This window comes from Trichechus manatus, unplaced genomic scaffold (genome assembly GCF_000243295.1).
Source record: "Trichechus manatus latirostris isolate Lorelei unplaced genomic scaffold, TriManLat1.0 scaffold00026, whole genome shotgun sequence".
Classification (NCBI taxonomy): domain Eukaryota; kingdom Metazoa; phylum Chordata; class Mammalia; order Sirenia; family Trichechidae; genus Trichechus; species Trichechus manatus.
This window is the reverse complement of record NW_004443962.1, coordinates 5,559,803-5,578,377: the sequence shown is the minus strand read 5'-3', so window position 1 is coordinate 5,578,377 and position 18,575 is coordinate 5,559,803. Positions and strand designations below refer to the sequence as shown.

The window sequence follows — 18,575 nt, the reverse complement described above, 5'->3', positions numbered from 1 at the left end:
GACAGAATTCTGCCCCCTTCCTAACGTCCTGATAGTAAAAGCAAATTTCCCGTTTTGCTTAGGCAGTCTGAGAGTGTGTCTGTTATCAGTAACCAAAAGAGGTTTGATGAAGACTAATGTCTTAATCCTGGTTTAAATACTTCTTACCCTGCTCCTAAAAAATTATTCAGTCTCAATAGCCAAAATGATGCCATACTTGTGTGATTTTTCAAGATCCCTCTAGATTGTCTATGACCAGGTATTCCTTCCTGACATTTTAATAAATGTCAGAATCATTAGATAGGCACTGTATGCCCCAATATTATGATTGTGTTGTTTTCATTTCATAAAATGGTGGCATGAAAGCATGTCTTAATGGATGGCTAATCTCTTCACTTTCAAGTAAGGAAACTGAAGCCACAAACGGCCAAGAGTCTTGCCCAGCGCTGGGATTAGAACCTTGTTTCTCTCAATACTCAGCCAGGGTCCTTTGTCACTGAATTGTTTAGGGTCAAGAATGGTATTCCCCTTTCATTAAATTCTAAGTGAGATAACTAAACATTTACTAATTACTCAATTAATTGGTCACGACTCTTCGTTGTGATAAAAACCTAGCTCAAACTAAAGAAAAAAAAAAATTGGCTCATAGAACTAGGAAGTCCAAGAGTACACTCATTTCAGGCATAGCTGGTTTGAGGCTCATAATTCCTGAGGATTATTTCATACTCTTTCCACAATGCGGGGAACCTCCACACTAGCATCTTGTCAATTTAGTAACCGCAGCAGTACATGTCAACTTTTCCCCATTGTTCCAAAAGAAATGACACCCTCCCTGCCCCCACCAGAGGACTCTGACCAGATCAGGCTTGTGGACCCTCCCTCGGAGTCTTCCTGTTGTCAGAGTAGAACTGTACTCCACAGGGCTTCCAATGGTTGACTTTTTGGAAGTGGATTGCTAGGCCTTTCTTCTGAGGTGGACTTGAACCTCCAATATTTCAGTTAGCAGCCGAGTGGATTAACAATTTGTACCACCCAGGGACTCCTAAATTTAACAACAGCAGCTACTACTTATTGAAAACTGTTTCTGTCATGGTGCTGAGTGCTCTGTATATTTTCATTATTCTCACAACCCTTTAAGGTTAGTAATATTAATGCCCTATTTAATAAGTGAACAAATCTGTCTTGGAGGAAGCACAGCCAGAATGCTCCTTAGAAGCGAGAATGGCGAGAGGACGTATCATCAGGAAGGACCAGTCCCTGGAGAAGGACATCATGCTTGGGAGAGTTTCAGTGAAAAAGAGAAAGATCCTCAACGAGACAGACTGACACAGAGGCTGCAACAATGGGCTCAAACACAGCAACAACTGTAAGGATGGCGAAGGATTGGGCAATGTTTCATTCTGTTATACACGGGGCGCTATCAGTCAGAACTGACTTGACGGCACCTAACAACAACATTTAATAAGTGAAGAAACTTAGGCTTTAGAGAAGCAACTTGCCAAAGATTACACAGTCAGTGGTAGAGTTGGGATTCTACTAACGTCTAAAGTTAAGCTGTACTACGTATTCCAAAATGAAAGCTTTGGAAATAGTTCTTTAAATCCATTTGAACTGTTTTTTTGTCAACATGGCTTAACATTTTTTTCATCACATTTTTCTTTTTTGCCAATTGGATATGACGTTTTAAAACAAGAAATGATAGGGAAGTTTTTAGGCAAGATGAGCTTTTAGGAAAATATAATATTCCTTCTAGAATTAGCTGTATAATTTTAAAATCATCACTTTATATTGAAAAAAGCAATTTTAAGACTATTTAGAGATACACTTTTTTTTTTTTTAAATTATAAAATCACATGCTTTTCTAGAAAGATACTGCAGGCCATTATGTCATTATAAAGCAAAGTATAAAACATGAAGAATATATATGTCATTGAAGCTATTTAAAAAACAATAAAGAGGAGTTGTAACAACTTCATTTTATTTTAGTTACTTATGGTGCTAATTGGAGCCCTGGTGGTGCAGTGGTTGAGAGCTGTTGAAAACCCTATGGGGCAGTTCTACTATGTCCTATAGGGTCGCTGTGAGTCGGAATTGACTCGACGGCCATGGGTTTGGTTTTGTTTTTTAGATGGTGCTAATCAGTCTTCAGGGGAGCCTGACCCCAGCCACACTGAACTTTCCAAACCACCACCACCTAAACCTGTTCTGGGTAGAAGTCTTGTGCCATCTCCAAGGACTGAAACCAGTCCAACCAGCCTGGCTGTAATTGACCACACTGGAGATTGATGCCTGAGCCAAAGAGAAGACACAAGAAAGCCAGCTACCCCTGAAGATGTTTCACTTTAAAACTCTACCCAACCAGGGGCTCCAAGTGGATAGAGGCAAACAGACCCAATCAAACCTCTTTTGGGGGAAAAATATATATGACAAACAAAAAATATGGTTCCCATCAGGTCAGGTCTTATCTCTGAAGCAGTGATGATCAACTTTTGGCATCATCTTGGCTATTAACTTCCTGTGTGACCTTGGCAAACTAGTTACCTAATCCCTTGGCATCTCAGTTTCCTTGTATGTAAAATGAAGATAATAATCCTAACCTCATTGTATTGTGCATTCAATGAAATAATGACTGGAAAGCGCTTCAAAGATGTTGGTATTTTCTGATTCTTAAGTTTGGTGGTGGTAGCGGTGGGGTAACATGGGTATTTTATTATTATTTGAAATATACCTAAAACCTACACGGCACAGTTAAGCACTCAACTACTAGCTGAAAGGCTGGTAGTCTAAACTCACCAAAAGGTGCCTCAGAAGACAGATTCTGGAATCTTTGTCTTAGAAACATTAGTAAAACGTAATTTCAACCAAGTCTTTGGGCAAGAACATGTTTTCCAACTTGATAAGGCTCCTGACAACATCTTGGTTCAGTGGCAGAATTCTTGCCTTGCATGTAGGAGACCTGGCTTCGATTCCCAGCCAATACTCCTCAAGCACAGCCACCACCCATCTGTCAGTAGAAGCTTGTGTGTTGCTGATGCTGAACAGATTTCAGCAGATTCCAGACTAAGACAGACTAGAAAGGCCTGGTGATCTACTTCCAAAAATCAGTCAATGAAAACCCTATGGATCAAAATGGTCCCATTCTGTTGTACATGGGGTCGTCAAGAGTCAGGGCCCACTTGATGGCAGTTATAACTAATGTGGTGAGCACGTTTGGGTTATGATGTGGGCTTCCATTAGCCAGAAGGTTGGATAAGACAACCAAGGTCCTTTCCAGAAAAGTAATTATGCTTTCAATTTTCCTGGGTCCTCAAGTTACTTAACATCTGTGAATTTTGATTCCTGTGGCATTAAGATACAGGAGATCATCCACTTCATTGATATGGAATAAAACTGAAATGTAAGTAACATGGCTGGTATGTGGTCAGTATTCAATGAATATTAGTTGTCTTCCCCCAAATTTTAATGTCATCTACTATGCGAAGTATTACCCAATTATCTATCTTCCTCAAGTGTCCTAAAATTTATACAATGGAATGGTATGATTCTACACGCGACAGTCAGTTTAAATGAAGAATCGAGATTATTTTTTTAACTTAAAAAATGCAGTTCTTCAAATGTTTTTATTGGATTTAAATTTAACTTAAGGGATATACAGATATACAACTAGTCTGATCAGCTACTAAAACATTTTGGCATCCCTTTATTTTTGCACCCAAGAGCCAGTTCACTTTTTCTCCATGTTTAATAGTTAGCTTTGGTAAAATGTCACCACGTTCTTCCTCATCTGTTACTGAAGCACTAGTGGTTCCACCCTGCTTGGCATAAGTTGCTTTTTTAGTTTTCCTCTTGTGGGTATGTTTTGTAGGACTCTTCTGTTTTTTCTCAAGTTCACTGCTTACATCCCACAACATTATCTTCCCATCATTCCCTCCAGTAAGCAGCAAGTAGGATTCTGGCAGAAAGTTGACCTGGGATACCCCCAAGGTGTGGGCCTTAAATCCCAGTTTCTGTTCACACTTGACTCCCATCACCCTGAAGATTCGAACCTTCCCATCTTCTGCACCACAACTAAAAATATTGCCACATGATGCCACAGAGACAGAGTGGGCTAGAGCAGGATTTAGGAGCTGACCAGGTGATTGTGGGTCTTCCATGTCTTCTGACTCATCCTCCTGTAAATTTGTAATCCAGAGTGGCCGGGCTTTCTGAAGGTTCCACAGCATCACCTTTAAATAAGAGCAAAGAGTCACATAGTCAGAGTTCTTGCCATTTTGCTCAACTATCATGCTTAGCCAGCTTCTGGTAAAACCATCAAAGTAGTCTGAGAATGGTTACTAGGATACATCTCCAGCAATATTACAAAAACAAAAACTGGTCACTATCACAACATGCCAGTGGAATGTCACCCTGGGGCTAAAACCAGAATGCCAAGGGAAGTTAGGGGGAATTGACCACAATAATCTTGAGTAACTTCTGATTAACAAATCTCATGGAAGTGCAATACATATTTTTTAAGCAATGCCAGTTTAAGTCATTCTACCCTTATCTCTTCAAGTAAAACTAAAGATTATGAAATATATTAATTTTAGTCTATGGTAGTTACAAGTAAAAGCTCTATCAATTAAATAAGCTAAATCTGGAATTATCATTGAGATCATTCCAATCTGGAATGCTTTTCCTTTCCTTTCACATTACCCAAACCACCCATTCTAAGGGCTTAGCTCAAGTCCCTGTCCCTCCAAAAAGGCTTTCCTAACTATTCTAGCCCACTTCTCTCTTTGCCGTATCTAATTCCTACGGTGCAGACTGGTTATTACCCTATTTCAGTAATTGATGTATACTACTAGCTTGTCAGTATAATTCAACTCATGGTTTAATTCATCTTTGCTGATGTCTAGAGCCCTGGTGGCAGAGTGGTAAAAGAGCTTGGCTGCTAACCAAAAGGCCTGCAGTTCAAATCTACCAGCTTCTCCTTAGAAACTCTATGGGGCAGTTCTACTCTGTTCTATAGGGTTGCTATGAGTCGGAATCAACTTGGTTTTTTTGGTTGCTAATATCTAGTGTAATGCCCGGAAAAGAGCAGCAGAAATCCCAAACACGTCTATTGACTACACTCCCTGGAATGATATCTGGCTTTTTGTTGTTGTTCTCCTACCACTCTACTGGATCTGTTAAAGTGATTTAAACTGAAATGCTAATTAAAACCTGTTTAAAACAAAACAATAAGCTTTGTGAATGGACTTTACACTATAATCTAGTGATTTATTCTCTTCCATAGTAACCAGTTTGAAAAGGAAAATATTGTCAACACTTCCAAAGAGAATAGAGTTTTATTTTACCATCTAGTTTTATCCTTGAATTATGACTCTCAATTTAAAATGGACAGCAGGTTAAGAATGACCTTGTTTAGATGTCCAAAAGCATAGACCTAAAATGACAAGATTATCAACAGATGCTACTGAGGTCTTTGTTTTCTATTTAGAGTAACTTCCCTCACTACCAGTATGATTACTCTCATTCGAGCCTGTTTTCAAAAGAAGTGACAGCTAATAACACCTACATTCTATTTCTACTGGAGGAAGCACTGAAAATCCTTCTGGGTTGGATTTATACTATGTAGTGGTTAGCAATCACTATCTGGGCAAAGACAAAACGCTAACAAATTGAAATAAACTAAAGAAACAGAAAATATTCACGGAATCCAGACTTTCTGGAACCACTGAGGCTGGATGAACCCCCGAAACTATCACCCTGAGATCATCTTTGAACCTTAAACCAAAAATATCTCCTGAAGTCTTCTTTAAACTAGACAATAGTTCAGCTAAATTAGTAAAGAATGTCTTCCTTGAGCATTGTGGTGTTTTAAAGAACTATCTGTAAGGGATTAAATTGACAACAGCAACTCAAAAGGTTAGAGAAGAACTTGGGGGCAATGAGTTCATGTTAACGGTGGAGGAATAACTTGCAAAAGGAGGGTTAGAATGGCTGCACAACTTGAAGAATATAATCAATGTCACTGAATTGTACACACAGAAATTGTTGAATTGATGTATGTCTGCTGTGTACATTTTCAACTACAAAAATAAATTATTAGAACAAAGAAATACAGAACATAAAACATGAGTACTGAAACTAGATATGAAAATAGTCTCTAAAAAAACTGAACACAGACATTCCAGAATCTGATAGCTTAACTATATTGGCAGATATCCCAGTTTCTTTTACACAGCCCCCATAATTTCTGGATTATGTTTTCTGTCCTAAGACAAACAAATTACACCCAAAGTATTTTCAACATCTTAAACATTTTTGTATTTGACTTAAATCACCAAAACATGTTAATAGCCATCTCAGATTCTACCAATTCCAGAATCATGTCCAAATATTGAGGATTTCCAGATTGTTTCTGCCTGGACTTCCTCTTTATACTTCTTTATTCTTCCTAACTACCAAAGACCCAGAGGTGTTTCACACTCAATTTCTCAACCACCCATTCAAGTAGTAGCACCTTAAACAGGACAGCTAGAGATACGTAGGAAAAGCATGTAGGAGTTTGGGGTTTACGATCCTGTCAAACGACAAAGGGAGACAAAGTGGACAATTGGCAAATGTTCAGAAGTGAAGGCAATCATATCGAAGTGACCCTGCCCAAAGATTCTCCCTCCATAAAAATATTTTTCACATAAAGATTCATTTTCAAGATAAAGAGCCTCTTTTAAAAATGTCAAGACCTCCTCCTCTGCCATCCTGATCCTTAAAGTGTTGGTGTTAGAGATCTTACAAAGACCAGAAAGAACAAGCCTTTGAACCATTCACTTTCTGATGTGGAAATGTGAAACGAGAAGAAAAAAAAAAAAAATCAACATGTATGCTACAGAAATATAGGATGGTTTCAAATTTCCAAAGGTCCTTATGAGAAAAAACTATAGTTCAGTGGTGAGTACACAAGTATTTATTTAATATTATTGTAAAAATGGTGTGGCGGGGACATCTGACCTCCTCTAACTTCACAAGGAGGAAGAAGAATCAAGATCAGCAGCTCAAGGCTGATTCTTATAGGTAGAGGTCTGACATACCTCCACCCTCCAACCTTTTTCCCAATTCTGACACCAACCGTCCTTGCGACGTCACTCTCTACTCCTTTGCCGAGCTCAATAATTTGCTGCAATGGCCACACAGAACTCACCGACAATACTCATAAAATTAAGGGGTTAATTAAGGAAATAACAGGTTACAATTCAGGTTCTGAAACGCTCAAGATAGAATTCTTCCATCAGGACAGCCTCTCTCAGCCATGCCCGCAGGCACTCCTGTCTCTGGCACCTCGACCTCTGCCCTGCTCAGGCAAGTGTTACAAAGCTCTTTTAGCTCTGCCAATAAGTGCCCAGAGGCACGTCACTCTACCAGTAGCCTTGGCCTGAAGGTGCTCAGCTCTCTCACTCTGGGAGTTGGTGAGCCTAGCTCCACTGCCAAGTGCTGGGAGGCACCCCACTCTGCCAGGAAGCCTCCTGCCCAAAGATGCTCAGCTCTTTCTGTGGGTCGGCACACCCACTGCAACTGCATTGCTCTGTGGGCCAGGAAGCCCACTGTGCTGTCTCCTGCCGGTCTCCTAGTTCGGAGCCTCTGCTGCCGCTGTTTCTCTGTCACTGCTTCTAACCATCTCCAGTGTTGCAGCTCTGTCTCCTGGGTTTAGGAGGTCTCAGCACAAGGATCCCAGGTCCAATGGGCGTGCTCCACTGCCAGCTCTTCTTTCTTGATGGTAGCAGGTCCCCCTTTGCTCTGGACTGACTGCTGTTTTAAGCCTAGCAGGGTGGCAAAAGTGACCAATCCCCTCGTTAGGGTTCCACACACCTTATTTGCATGGTCCCACCCCTACAAGGGTACCATGCATCTTATTTACATTATTAGCAAGTTATCCAATCCCCTTGGAGGGACACGAGCACCTCATTTGCACAGCCCCATCCAGTCCTTTGGTGGGAGCTACAAGACTATGGCTAGAAGGGCCATATTAAGTAATTCATTGCACTGCAGTTTTTCTTTGTATCTTACACATAAATTATAAATATTATACCTATTTAATAAAAAATGAAATAGTCTCGAGTGTCTTAATAAATCACACTTTGTTCTTAAAATCTCTCCCTCTTTGAGTGAGCTTCGCCTAATTATTTAAACTTATCTACATCAAAGGATCTATGAGGCAGTGGTGGTTTAGTGGTAGAATTCTCCCCTTCCATGCAGGAGACCTGGGTTCAATTCCCAGCCAATGCACCTCATGTGCAGCCACCACCTGTCTGTCAGTGGAGGCTTGCACGGTGCTGAACAGGTTTCAGTGGAGCTTCCAGACTAAGATGGACTAGGAAGAAAGGCCTGATGATCTACTTCTGAAGATCACAATTGTACCATTCACAGTGGTCGTGGTGACGGTGGAGGACTGAGCAGCGTTTTGTCCTGTTGTGCGTGTGGTCACCATGAGTCGGGGGCTCACTCGATGGCAGCAAACAACAGTAACAAATCGAAGGACGAAATTTTATAACTTCTATAATAACAAAGATGGGTGTGCTGAACGTGGTGATAATTCAATTCCTGCCTTGAGATAAAATGCATTTGCTCAGAGAAATAACTCAAAATTAACCAGGTAAGAAGTTCCTTCCACTATTATGCCTATATTCTTGGGCTCCTCCAGAGGCCAGCTATTCTTAAACTGGATAACCAGATTTTAAGAAGTAAATGGTGGAAGAAATTACGGTTTCAACTTAAGTATGGAATCTCTTAAAAGCATGGTTGTGAAGAACGTAATCTACAGTAAATTTTCAGCAATTCTGGCAGTCAAATCAAATAAGCAATTACTTAAGCCTTACTTTTTACAAAATACTGGTTTCCTAGGCTGTTCTCCAGCTGTCTGCTACTAAAACCTCTGGTGCAGAACTGGAGGCAAAATGCTAAATTCAGGATGCCCACTTGTCATGGATTGAATTGTGTCCCCCGAAAATGTGTGTCAACTTGGCTAGACCATGATTCCCAGTATTGCGTGACTGTCCACCATTCTGTCATCTGATGTGATTATCCTGTGTTATGAATCTTAACCTTCACAGTGTTAATAAGGCAGGATTAGAGGCAGTTTATGTAAATGAGGTAGGACTCAATCTACAAGATTAGGTTGTATCTTGAGTCAAACTCTTTTGTGAAACAAAAGAGAGAAGCAACCAGAGAGACAGCGGGACCTCATGCCACCAAGAATGAAGAACCAGGAGGGTTCCTGCGCTGAGAAGCTCCTAGACCAGGGGAAGACTGATGACAAGGAACTTCCCCAGAACTGACGGAGAAAGCCTTCCCCTGGAGCTGGCACCCTAAATGCAAACTTCTAGCCTCCTAGACTGTGAGAGAATAAATTTCTCTTCGTTAAAGCTATCCGTTTGTGGTATTTCTGTTATAGCAGCACTAGATGACTAAGACCGTGCTCCTTGTCTGACCTGGAAAGTACAGATCACTTTCTGCACACTTAAATGTCTAGTGCCATGCCTAGTGGTTAATTTATGACCCAGTGACTGAAAGTTGGTATAGCCGACGGGTGAATGACTACTCAAAGACACACTGCTCAATCTGCCTACCTAAAACAGACATCCACCTGGCTGTGTAGGTGTTTCTGTACACCCATGTAGGCAGATACCACTAGGGTGCAGAATCTAGGATGCTTATGCTTGGTCAAGACCTAGGAGTAGAAAGGGAGCTTAGAGGTCCTAGGGTCACTATGCCTCATAAGGGTAGAGAGATTCCCAATAGAGGCATTATAGATATTTTGGTGGGACAATTCTTTGTTATTCTTGGACTGTCCCAGCACTGCAGGATGTTTAACATCCACTGATTCTGCCTACTAAATACCAGTAGTTTAGGGGGAGAAGGATGCAATCATTTTGACAACAAAAAGTGGCCCCATCTATTTCTAAGTTATAATGAGGGGGAAGGTGGAGGAGGACGTGGCTAAAAAGATGAAAAGAAAACCTCTGATATTATGAATAGGATCACAGAGTCTTAGATGAGATTGTATAATTGAGAATGTAGATTAAATGCCTGGAACACTTCTGGGCATATGGCTCATTAATAAACAATGGCTCTCTTTCCGGAAGTCACCTGTTCCAAAACCCAGAACCTTTGCTACCACATTACTGGTGACATCCTGCTTGAATATCTTTGGTTTCACATAAGAAAAAACATACATTTGAAGCCAGAGAGACTGTGGTTTGAATCCCAGTTTAGGCAGTTATGTGGATACTTAATTTAAGTCTCAGTCTCCTCATTTGCAAAAAGGGAATAACTATCTAGTAGGGTATGATTAGCGGGAAAACTAATATATGTAAAGCACTGGCAATTAGTAGGTGCTCCACAAACAGAAGTCATGATTATTTCCACTGCTGAGATTTACCCTCTTAAGAGGAAGAACTTCTCATTGCTGAAAAGATTGAGCTAGCTGAAAGCTCTTTCGTTAAACCAAAATCTGGTTTCCCGTGACGACTTCTGCTATGTAAACCATCATATTCCATTTTTCCCCCCTCATGAAAACCAAGAATTAAACACCTCCAGTTTCCCACATAATGGGGTTTCTAGATACATATACTCTACGATGGTCTTCTTCTGAATTTGGGCCAATTTGTGGATATTCCTGGACACCAAGACAAACATTTCCATTAATGCATCCCAGAATTTGGAAGTAAAACAGACCCAGCCCCTCCAACTTATTTTAAACAACAGTTTGTAGAGAATGGGTGGTAAACTCTGCCTTCTGCATTCCCTTTTGTTTATTTACACAGATATTTAGAACCAAATATCTGAATTCTCAGGTTTTATGAAGGTCTTAAAGCATAGAGAGAGGAAGACTAAAGGAATAATGAGTACTTTGTGAATAAAATCTACTAGGTTTTGTCAGACTGGCATTAAATGTGCACTCGAAGTAAAGCTTATGGTTCAGTAAATGGATAAGACATGTTAGTACAGGACAGAAAATACAAAGATATATTTAGCCAGATCAGTAATCTGATTCTGTTAACAAATCTCATTTAGCAATTACCCAAGTACTCCCTGCAAAAGCATCACCTGCATATCCAGTCCACATGACACCAGGCTTTGAGGTCTCTGAGGCCGAAAAGCTACAGAGGAACAGATATTGGAATGTCTCTTCAGGGATCTGCTAACTTTCTTATTTTCCAAGTCTAGGATTTTGATTGCCCCAGAGTCATCAGCGGAAGCCAGCAGGTTTTCAGTTTCATTCAATGACAGACAATTGACTTCTTCTTCATTTACATGGAAATGGTCCAGGGAACCTTTGAGGGACCTGACATCCAGTATGCTAATGGTTTCTCCATGTGACGCATAAAGCTTGGTGGGGCAGGTGTTGGAGAATACGACACTGGTAACATCATCAGCCCCTTGGAACTGCATGTGTCCTAACGGAGTTCCATCTTCACCCCAAGCCACGAGATCTCCACCTTCTGCCCCGGAAGCTACTGGCCCTTCTTTACTTGCATTCAGGCAGAGAATAGGAGAAGAATGTCCACCAGTCCACGTGACTGCCATAATGGCCCAGAAGACTCTGTAAAGAGGGGAAAAAACTATCATCTTGTGTTTTATACAAGAACTTGATGGAAGGAGGCAAATGCAACAATATTTCATTTAAATATTTTAAAAAGACATCTAAAAATTTTAAACAATTAAAAAAAAAAGACACCTAAAGATCAATTCTACAAAAATGTCTTCAAATATAGAGTTGTGGTGCACTGGCTGGCACATGTTTAAGTGAACTTCCCTTGCCATCAGGGACCCAGGTAAGCCTGGCTTTCCAGTCTTTAACATGAGACTCACATAAGAATAAACACTAAATATATTTATTTTAAACTAAGAAAAAGTCTTTTAAGTGGTAACTTTGGTGAAGGGTAAGACAGTACACAATACCGGGGAAGCCAGCACAACCTGTACAAGAAAAGGTCATGGAAGCTCCATAGACACATCCAAACTCCCCGAGAGACTGAATTGCTGGGCGGAGGGCTGTGGGGACCATGGTCTCGGGGCGCATCTACCTCAATTGGCATAACACAGTTTATAAAGAAAATGTTCTACATTCTACCTTGGTGAGTAGCATCTGGGGTCTTACAAACCTGTGAGCAGCTATCTAAGATACTCCACTGGTCTCACCCCTTCGGGAGGAAGGGAGAATGAAGAAAACAAGACAGAGGGAAAGATTAGTCCAAAGGACTAATGGACCACAACTACCACGGCCTCCACCAGAGTGAGTCCAGTACAGCTAGATGGTGCCCAACTACCACCACTGACTGCTCTGACCAGGATCACAACAGAGGATCCCGGACAGAGCTGGAGAAAAATGTAGAACAAAATTCTAACTCACAAAAAAAGACCAGACTTATTGCCCTGACAGAGCCTGGAGAAACCCCAAGAGCATGGCCCTCAGATACCCTTTTAGCTCAGTAATGAAGTCACTCCTGAGGTTCACCGTTCAGCCAAAGATTAGACAGCCCCATAAAACGAAATGAGACTAATGGGGCACAACAGTCCAGGGACAAGGACTAGAAGGCAGGAGGGGACAGTTAAGCCGGTAATAGGGAACCCAAGGTTGAGAAGGGAGAGTGTTGACATATTGTGGGATTATTAACCACTGTCATAAAACAATATGTGTACTGTTTAATGAGAAACTATTTGTTCTGTAAACCTTCATCTAAAGTATAATTTAAAAAAAAGTCTTTTAAAGAGAAGACCGCATAATCATTATGTGATACCTTTTATCTGCATAGTGTTTTAGAGAGCGAGTTGCAGAGGCAGACTCTCTAGGTTTGCCATGGCTCTACCACCTATAATCTGCATGACTGTGGGCAAGTTACTTAACCTCTACAAAATGAGGATAAAAAGAATATCCCCATTCCTTCTCTGTAAAATGAGGATGATAGTAATAGCATTTATTTCATAGGCTTGTTGAGAGGATTAAATGAGATCATATATGTAAAGCACATTTAATAGTGCCTGGTACGTAATGAGGGCTCAACGAATGTTACTGTTATTATTTTTCCTATTTTTATTAAGCTGATCAAAGTGGCATCCTATATACTACACCAGTGGTTCTCAAAGTGTGGTCCCCAGACTAGTAGCATCAGGATCATCTGGGAACTTGGGCCCAGGAGTATGTTTGAACAAACCCTCCTGGTGATTCTGATGTATGCTGAAATTTGAGAACCTATACTGCACCGATAATCATTTCGGGAACTGGTTAAAAATGCAGACCCCTGGGTCTTACCACCAGAAACTAATTCAGTAATCTAATGTTATTCTCAAAACTACCCTCCTGGTTGGCATTATTTCATTTTACAGATAATAAAACTGAATCACAGAAAGGCTAAATAATTTGCCCAAGGTCACCTGGCCCTTAGGATCTGTACATGAGATCCGGTATAAAAGAACTGCAAACTTTAAATAACAACCCTTTTCTAACAACTCCACTTGACAACAGCTTTATTTGTTAGTATTCTCTGAGAAAGGAGCCTGGTGATGCAGTGGTTAAGTGCTTGGCTGCTAATCAAAAGGTCGGTGATTTCAAACCCACCAGCTGCTCCATAGCAGATATGGCAGTCTGCTTCCATTCTGTACAGATTACAGAAATTCTACGGGGCAGTTTCACTTTGTCCTGTAGGGTTGCTATGAGTTGGAATTAACTCAACGGCAACAGGTTTTGTTTTTTTTAATACAACGGTGGTACTGATGTGCAAAATTTAGATTCTGGATCCAATTCCCCAGGCATCCCAGATCCATAAACTAAGAATTGCCACATACTACTACTATGCCATAACTGCCTGTCACGTAAGGCAAAAAAGAAACCAGGGCAATTTATCCACTTCTAATGGACACGTGCAGATGAAAGGAAGCAAACAGGTTTATCCGGGCAAATCTGATGTTTCACTTCACAAGCCGAGGAAGAAGTCGGCTAGTGAAAAGCTGCCACAGTTACTGTACTATTTTCAGAAAAGACAGTTGACTTTAGTCCAATGGTATGGAGATAAATTTCTTAACATTGCTTTAAAAAATTTATTTAAAATAATTTGGCAATCTGCCTAAAGTTTCCAGTCCCAAGACAGTTGTACTTCCTTCCCACTTTCAGTCACACCAAAAAAAAAAAAAAAAAAAATTGCTATCATTATACTGCAAAAATCCATTAATCCTTTAGTAATCGAGGTAACAGAAACATGGTCACAAAATCAGATAAAGCAATTTTCGTAAAGACAACAAACTAGGAAGACAAAAACATACTTTTATTTCATCAGCAGTACCAATTAGCATACAGAGGAAACTAAGTCAGTAGAGATTGATGTGAGTAAGACTTAAAGGACAGGCTTGGAGAGGAAATGACTCAGAGGGAGGCAAAGACAGGGAACCCTAGTGGTTTGATTTTTGCTGACAAGTACTGAAATAGATAATTTTCTGCCATAACACTGGCTCTTGCCAACTGCCCCAGATACACCAAGAAGAAAGGATGCTCAAATGAAAGGTATTGATATTACTATACAGGCTAAGGAACTGTCATCTGTGGTAACATCTGATTTACCCCATGATAAAGACAATACCTTATCTTCACCTATGAAATTAGAATGTAACTATTGAAAAGGCCATTTACGTTACAAATAATTTTGTTTAACCCTAATCCTTAGAGTGTTGATAACTTCTTTCCTAAGTTGCAGTTTTAATTTTGCTATGATGAATCAACTTTAAAGTCTAAACGTGTACACTCTACAGCTTTAAGATTTGCTGAGTTTTGTGTGCACACACCCCCAAGTATCTGTCAGTTTGCCGTACTATAAAAAGAACGGGGCATCAGGATTGGAGGAAGACTCATTAACAACCTGCGTTATACAGATGACATAACCTAGCTTGCTGAAAGTGAAGAGGACTTGAAGCACTTACTGATGAAGATCAAAGACTACAGCCTTCAGCATGGATTACACTTCAATATAAAAAAAAAAAACAAACACAAAAATCCTCACAACTGGACCAATAAGTAACACGATGATAAACGAAGAAAAGACTGAGGTTGTCAAGGACTTCATTTTACTTGGATTCACAATCAACACCCATGGAAACAGCAGTCAACTCAGACAACGCATTGCATTGGGCAGATCTGCTGCAAAAGACCTCTTTAAAGTGTTAAAAAGCAACGATGTCGATGTTGCTTTAAGGACCAAGGTATGCCTGACCCAAGCCAAGGTGTTTTCAATCGCCTCATATGCATGCAAAAGCTAGGTCATGAATAAGGAAGACTGAAGAATTGATGCGTTCGAATTACCGTGTTGGCAAAGAATACTAAATATCCCATGGACTGCCAAAAGAACGAACAAATCTGTCTTGGAAGAAGTACAACCAGAATGCTCCTTAGAAGCAAAGATGGTGAGACTTCTTCTCACATAATTTGGACATATTATCAGGAGTGATCGGTCCCTAGAGAAGGATATCACACTTGGTAGAGGGTCCGCGGAAAAGAGGAAGACCAACAAAGAGATGGATTGACGCAGTGGCTGCAACAATGGGCTCAAACATAGGAACGATTGTGAGGATGGCAAGGACCGGGCAGTGTTTCATTCTGTTGTACATACGGTCACTATGAGTTGAAACCTACTCGCCAGCACCTAACAACAAACAACAATAGCAACAACAACATTTGCATACAGGTTTTGGATCCTGACTGGGATTTTAGCTTTACTCTAAGACAAGAATGAGTAAGGGTTTCTAGTATTTCCATTTCTCCATCATAGTTCCACCCACAGGGATCCAAGTAAATGTTGACTGGCAAACAGAGTTTTAGCAGATTTTCGTCTTAATAAAAATCTTTTCTGGAAAGCTTTAACTCAATTTTTAAAGGTAAATGGATTTTGCACTTAAAGCGACTATTATAAGCAACAATACAGTTCCTATAACTTCTTCCATAATGGAACCAGCAGTAACTCTGGGTCTGTTCTCACAAAATCTAAGGACAGTTATACCTTAAACTCCATGTGTCAGAATAAAAAACAAATTAAACTTCTAATCTCTAAATCACATGGGTAATATTTACTGATCACCTAGCTGGTCAGAAAAAATAGACACCTATTATGGGAAATGCTAAGAAAAAGAGTTGGGAAAGCCCCAGAAATCCATATACTCTGTGAGGCTGTTAATTTTAGTCAATCAACATTCATCGTGAAGTGTACTGATTGATGATTAAAGAGCCTCCAAAATAATTTATTTACTTAATCTATGAAATTTATATTACTTGATTATATGAAACACACCATCAAAAAAGTGTTAAAGAATCAGACTGCTGTGGGTAGTGGGAAAAAAATGTAATTCAATCTGGGTTAAATCAAAACAATCTTTCATAAATAAGGTGTCAAGCTATTTTTGTTTTTCTATTACTGGGACTGGAAAGTCTACCAGAAATAGGTAAGTGCCACCATCCCCACATTTAGGTATCAAGTCAACAAGTGTCTCTTCTCATATGAAGAAACCTTAAACAAGGGTCAAGCACAACAATTAATCCTATTGAGTTTTTTTAAATTAGATAATAGATCCCTTCCCTCCAACACCTAATGAGACCACAGAGCGGGTGGTGAAAAGGTGCGGTAATTTGGGAGCATTTTTCGAAAGGGTGGGGCGCTGCTACAGCTGGCAGTTCTTTCCAGCCAGAGGGCAGACTGAGGGTACTCAACATGGGGGAGAGGGAGCATGGTAGGGGAGGGTGATGACTGAGTAAAAGATTTGTAGAAAGAAAAGGAGGTAGGGATAAAGGCAATCTTTTCCTACTTTGAAATTCTACCTGGGCCACTTGGGGAGTAGTCTGCCACCAAAAGTTACCTTAATGACTGAACTAGATTAGCACCAGAATTACCTCATCAGATCCTGCAAAGGCTCTACCTCACCTATACCGCGACAAACAGAATAAAGGCCAGCTTCTTTAATAACTGAATGATCTCTAACTACTTTTCTCCAGTTGTATCTCCACTTACCCACTTGTCCTTTTAAAAGAGCTGTGCCTTTAAAGCTGTTCATTCTGCCTGGTCCTTTGCCCCCTTCTGAGATGGACCAACTCTACTTATCCTTGAAGATTTAAAAAAAAAAAAAAAAAAAAAAACTGCCTTTCAAGACAAAACTAGGTCCTCCTTCCTTAAGTGTCTCATGGTTGAAAGCTGAATAAATGAATAATAAATCAAACTCCCTAAGCTTGCACTATCATTCAATTAATATAATCCGAGAGTCAGTATTACTGTAATCAGTATAGTTCAAGTATTCCCCACGTTTGGGTTTTCCAGGGTTGGTCTTGTGGAGAAGCTGGATTGCAACCAAAATGATTGAAGAGCTGTAGTACTAGTATTAGTAAGAATGAAATGAATCTGGGTTACTGAGCTTGGGGAAAGAAAGAAAAAAAAAAAAAAAACACCTGGGAAGAAGGAACTAGCAATAATCAAACATCGTGTATCAGAGTCCGAAAAGTAGTTGTCTTTACCAGAGAACAGAAATGGATTACACACAATAGGGATTTCAGGAAAGACTTCTTACTACATAATAGTTGCAAGACACTGGAGTTGACTACTAAGGGAGTCTGTGAGCCCTATTATTGTAATAATTACTTAACCTCATAGAGGTGTTTCAAAAATTATATAAAAATCCGCGTAAAAGATCTAGTGTAGTGCCTGGCTCACACTGTGGCTCAAACGATGGTTATTAATCTCTTCCTAAGCGTTCTTTAAAGACTGACTACCAGAAAAACTTTTTGGGCCACCTAGGAAGATGCAGTATGACCAAATAATGCTAAAATTCCTTCCCTTTCATGAAGCCGTCTGTAATTACAGCCTCCACATCTTTCTATTGGAACACTTAAATGACAAAAACACATTGCCTTAACACGCCTACAAAGCAGTGGATCTGGGAAAGATTACATTTTGTCCAAAAGAATGTCATAACTAGCACTTACACGGCACTTCGTAGTTTTCAAAACGTTGGGGGTTGGGCGGTTTGCAAATGTGGCCACCTTGTTTTTCGAATACACGCTGGGACACAAGTTCTAATAAGTACCGATGCTTAGACAAGAGGGCCTGACCAGGAAAAGACGGCCTCAGTTGCCGAAAATAAAGAAAGAGGCTCCAACTGAAGACGAAGGTGGCAGAGTCCGGACTTGGCTAGCAAAAAGAGAGGGAAGTTTCAAGCGTTAGGTTTGCATCTGAAGCAGGAACTTGCAAAGGGAAACCTCACAGGAAAAGGGGCAGAGGACAGCTGACGAGGGGCCACTAGGGCAAAAAGAGGAAAAGCACTGGAGGACAGCCAGGAACCCATCAGCGCCAGCCTCATACCTGCTCTCCCCGCTCGCCTCCTCGACGCCTCGTGATGACCTCACCTGCGGCGCCCAATCCCAACAAGCGTAGGGCGCGAGGCGCCTCAGCCAAACAGTCACATCCGGGGCCAAGAGGAACCGCGAGAGAGCGGGGCGTGCGTCCTTGCTTCGTGCCCTCAATTGGCATGGCGGAGCTACGGGCGCGCCGCGGGGAGGCCACGCGAGTCGGGCGGTTCCGGCGCCCGCC

General features: G+C 40.7%; 1 protein-coding gene across 1 annotated transcript; it reads right to left on the bottom strand.

Annotated features, from left to right (window-relative positions):
* Positions 1 to 3,470: 3,470 nt before the first annotated feature.
* On the bottom strand, positions 3,471 to 18,439 carry WDR53 (WD repeat domain 53). The gene is made up of 3 exons (XM_004373590.3): positions 18,348 to 18,439; positions 11,068 to 11,563; positions 3,471 to 4,205 (listed from the first exon to the last, which is right to left on the bottom strand). The coding sequence occupies exons 2-3, from the start codon at positions 11,545 to 11,547 to the stop codon at positions 3,615 to 3,617; spliced, it is 1,071 nt and encodes a 356-aa protein (XP_004373647.1). The 5' UTR covers positions 11,548 to 11,563; positions 18,348 to 18,439; the 3' UTR covers positions 3,471 to 3,614.
* Between the last annotated feature and the right edge of the window lie 136 nt (positions 18,440 to 18,575).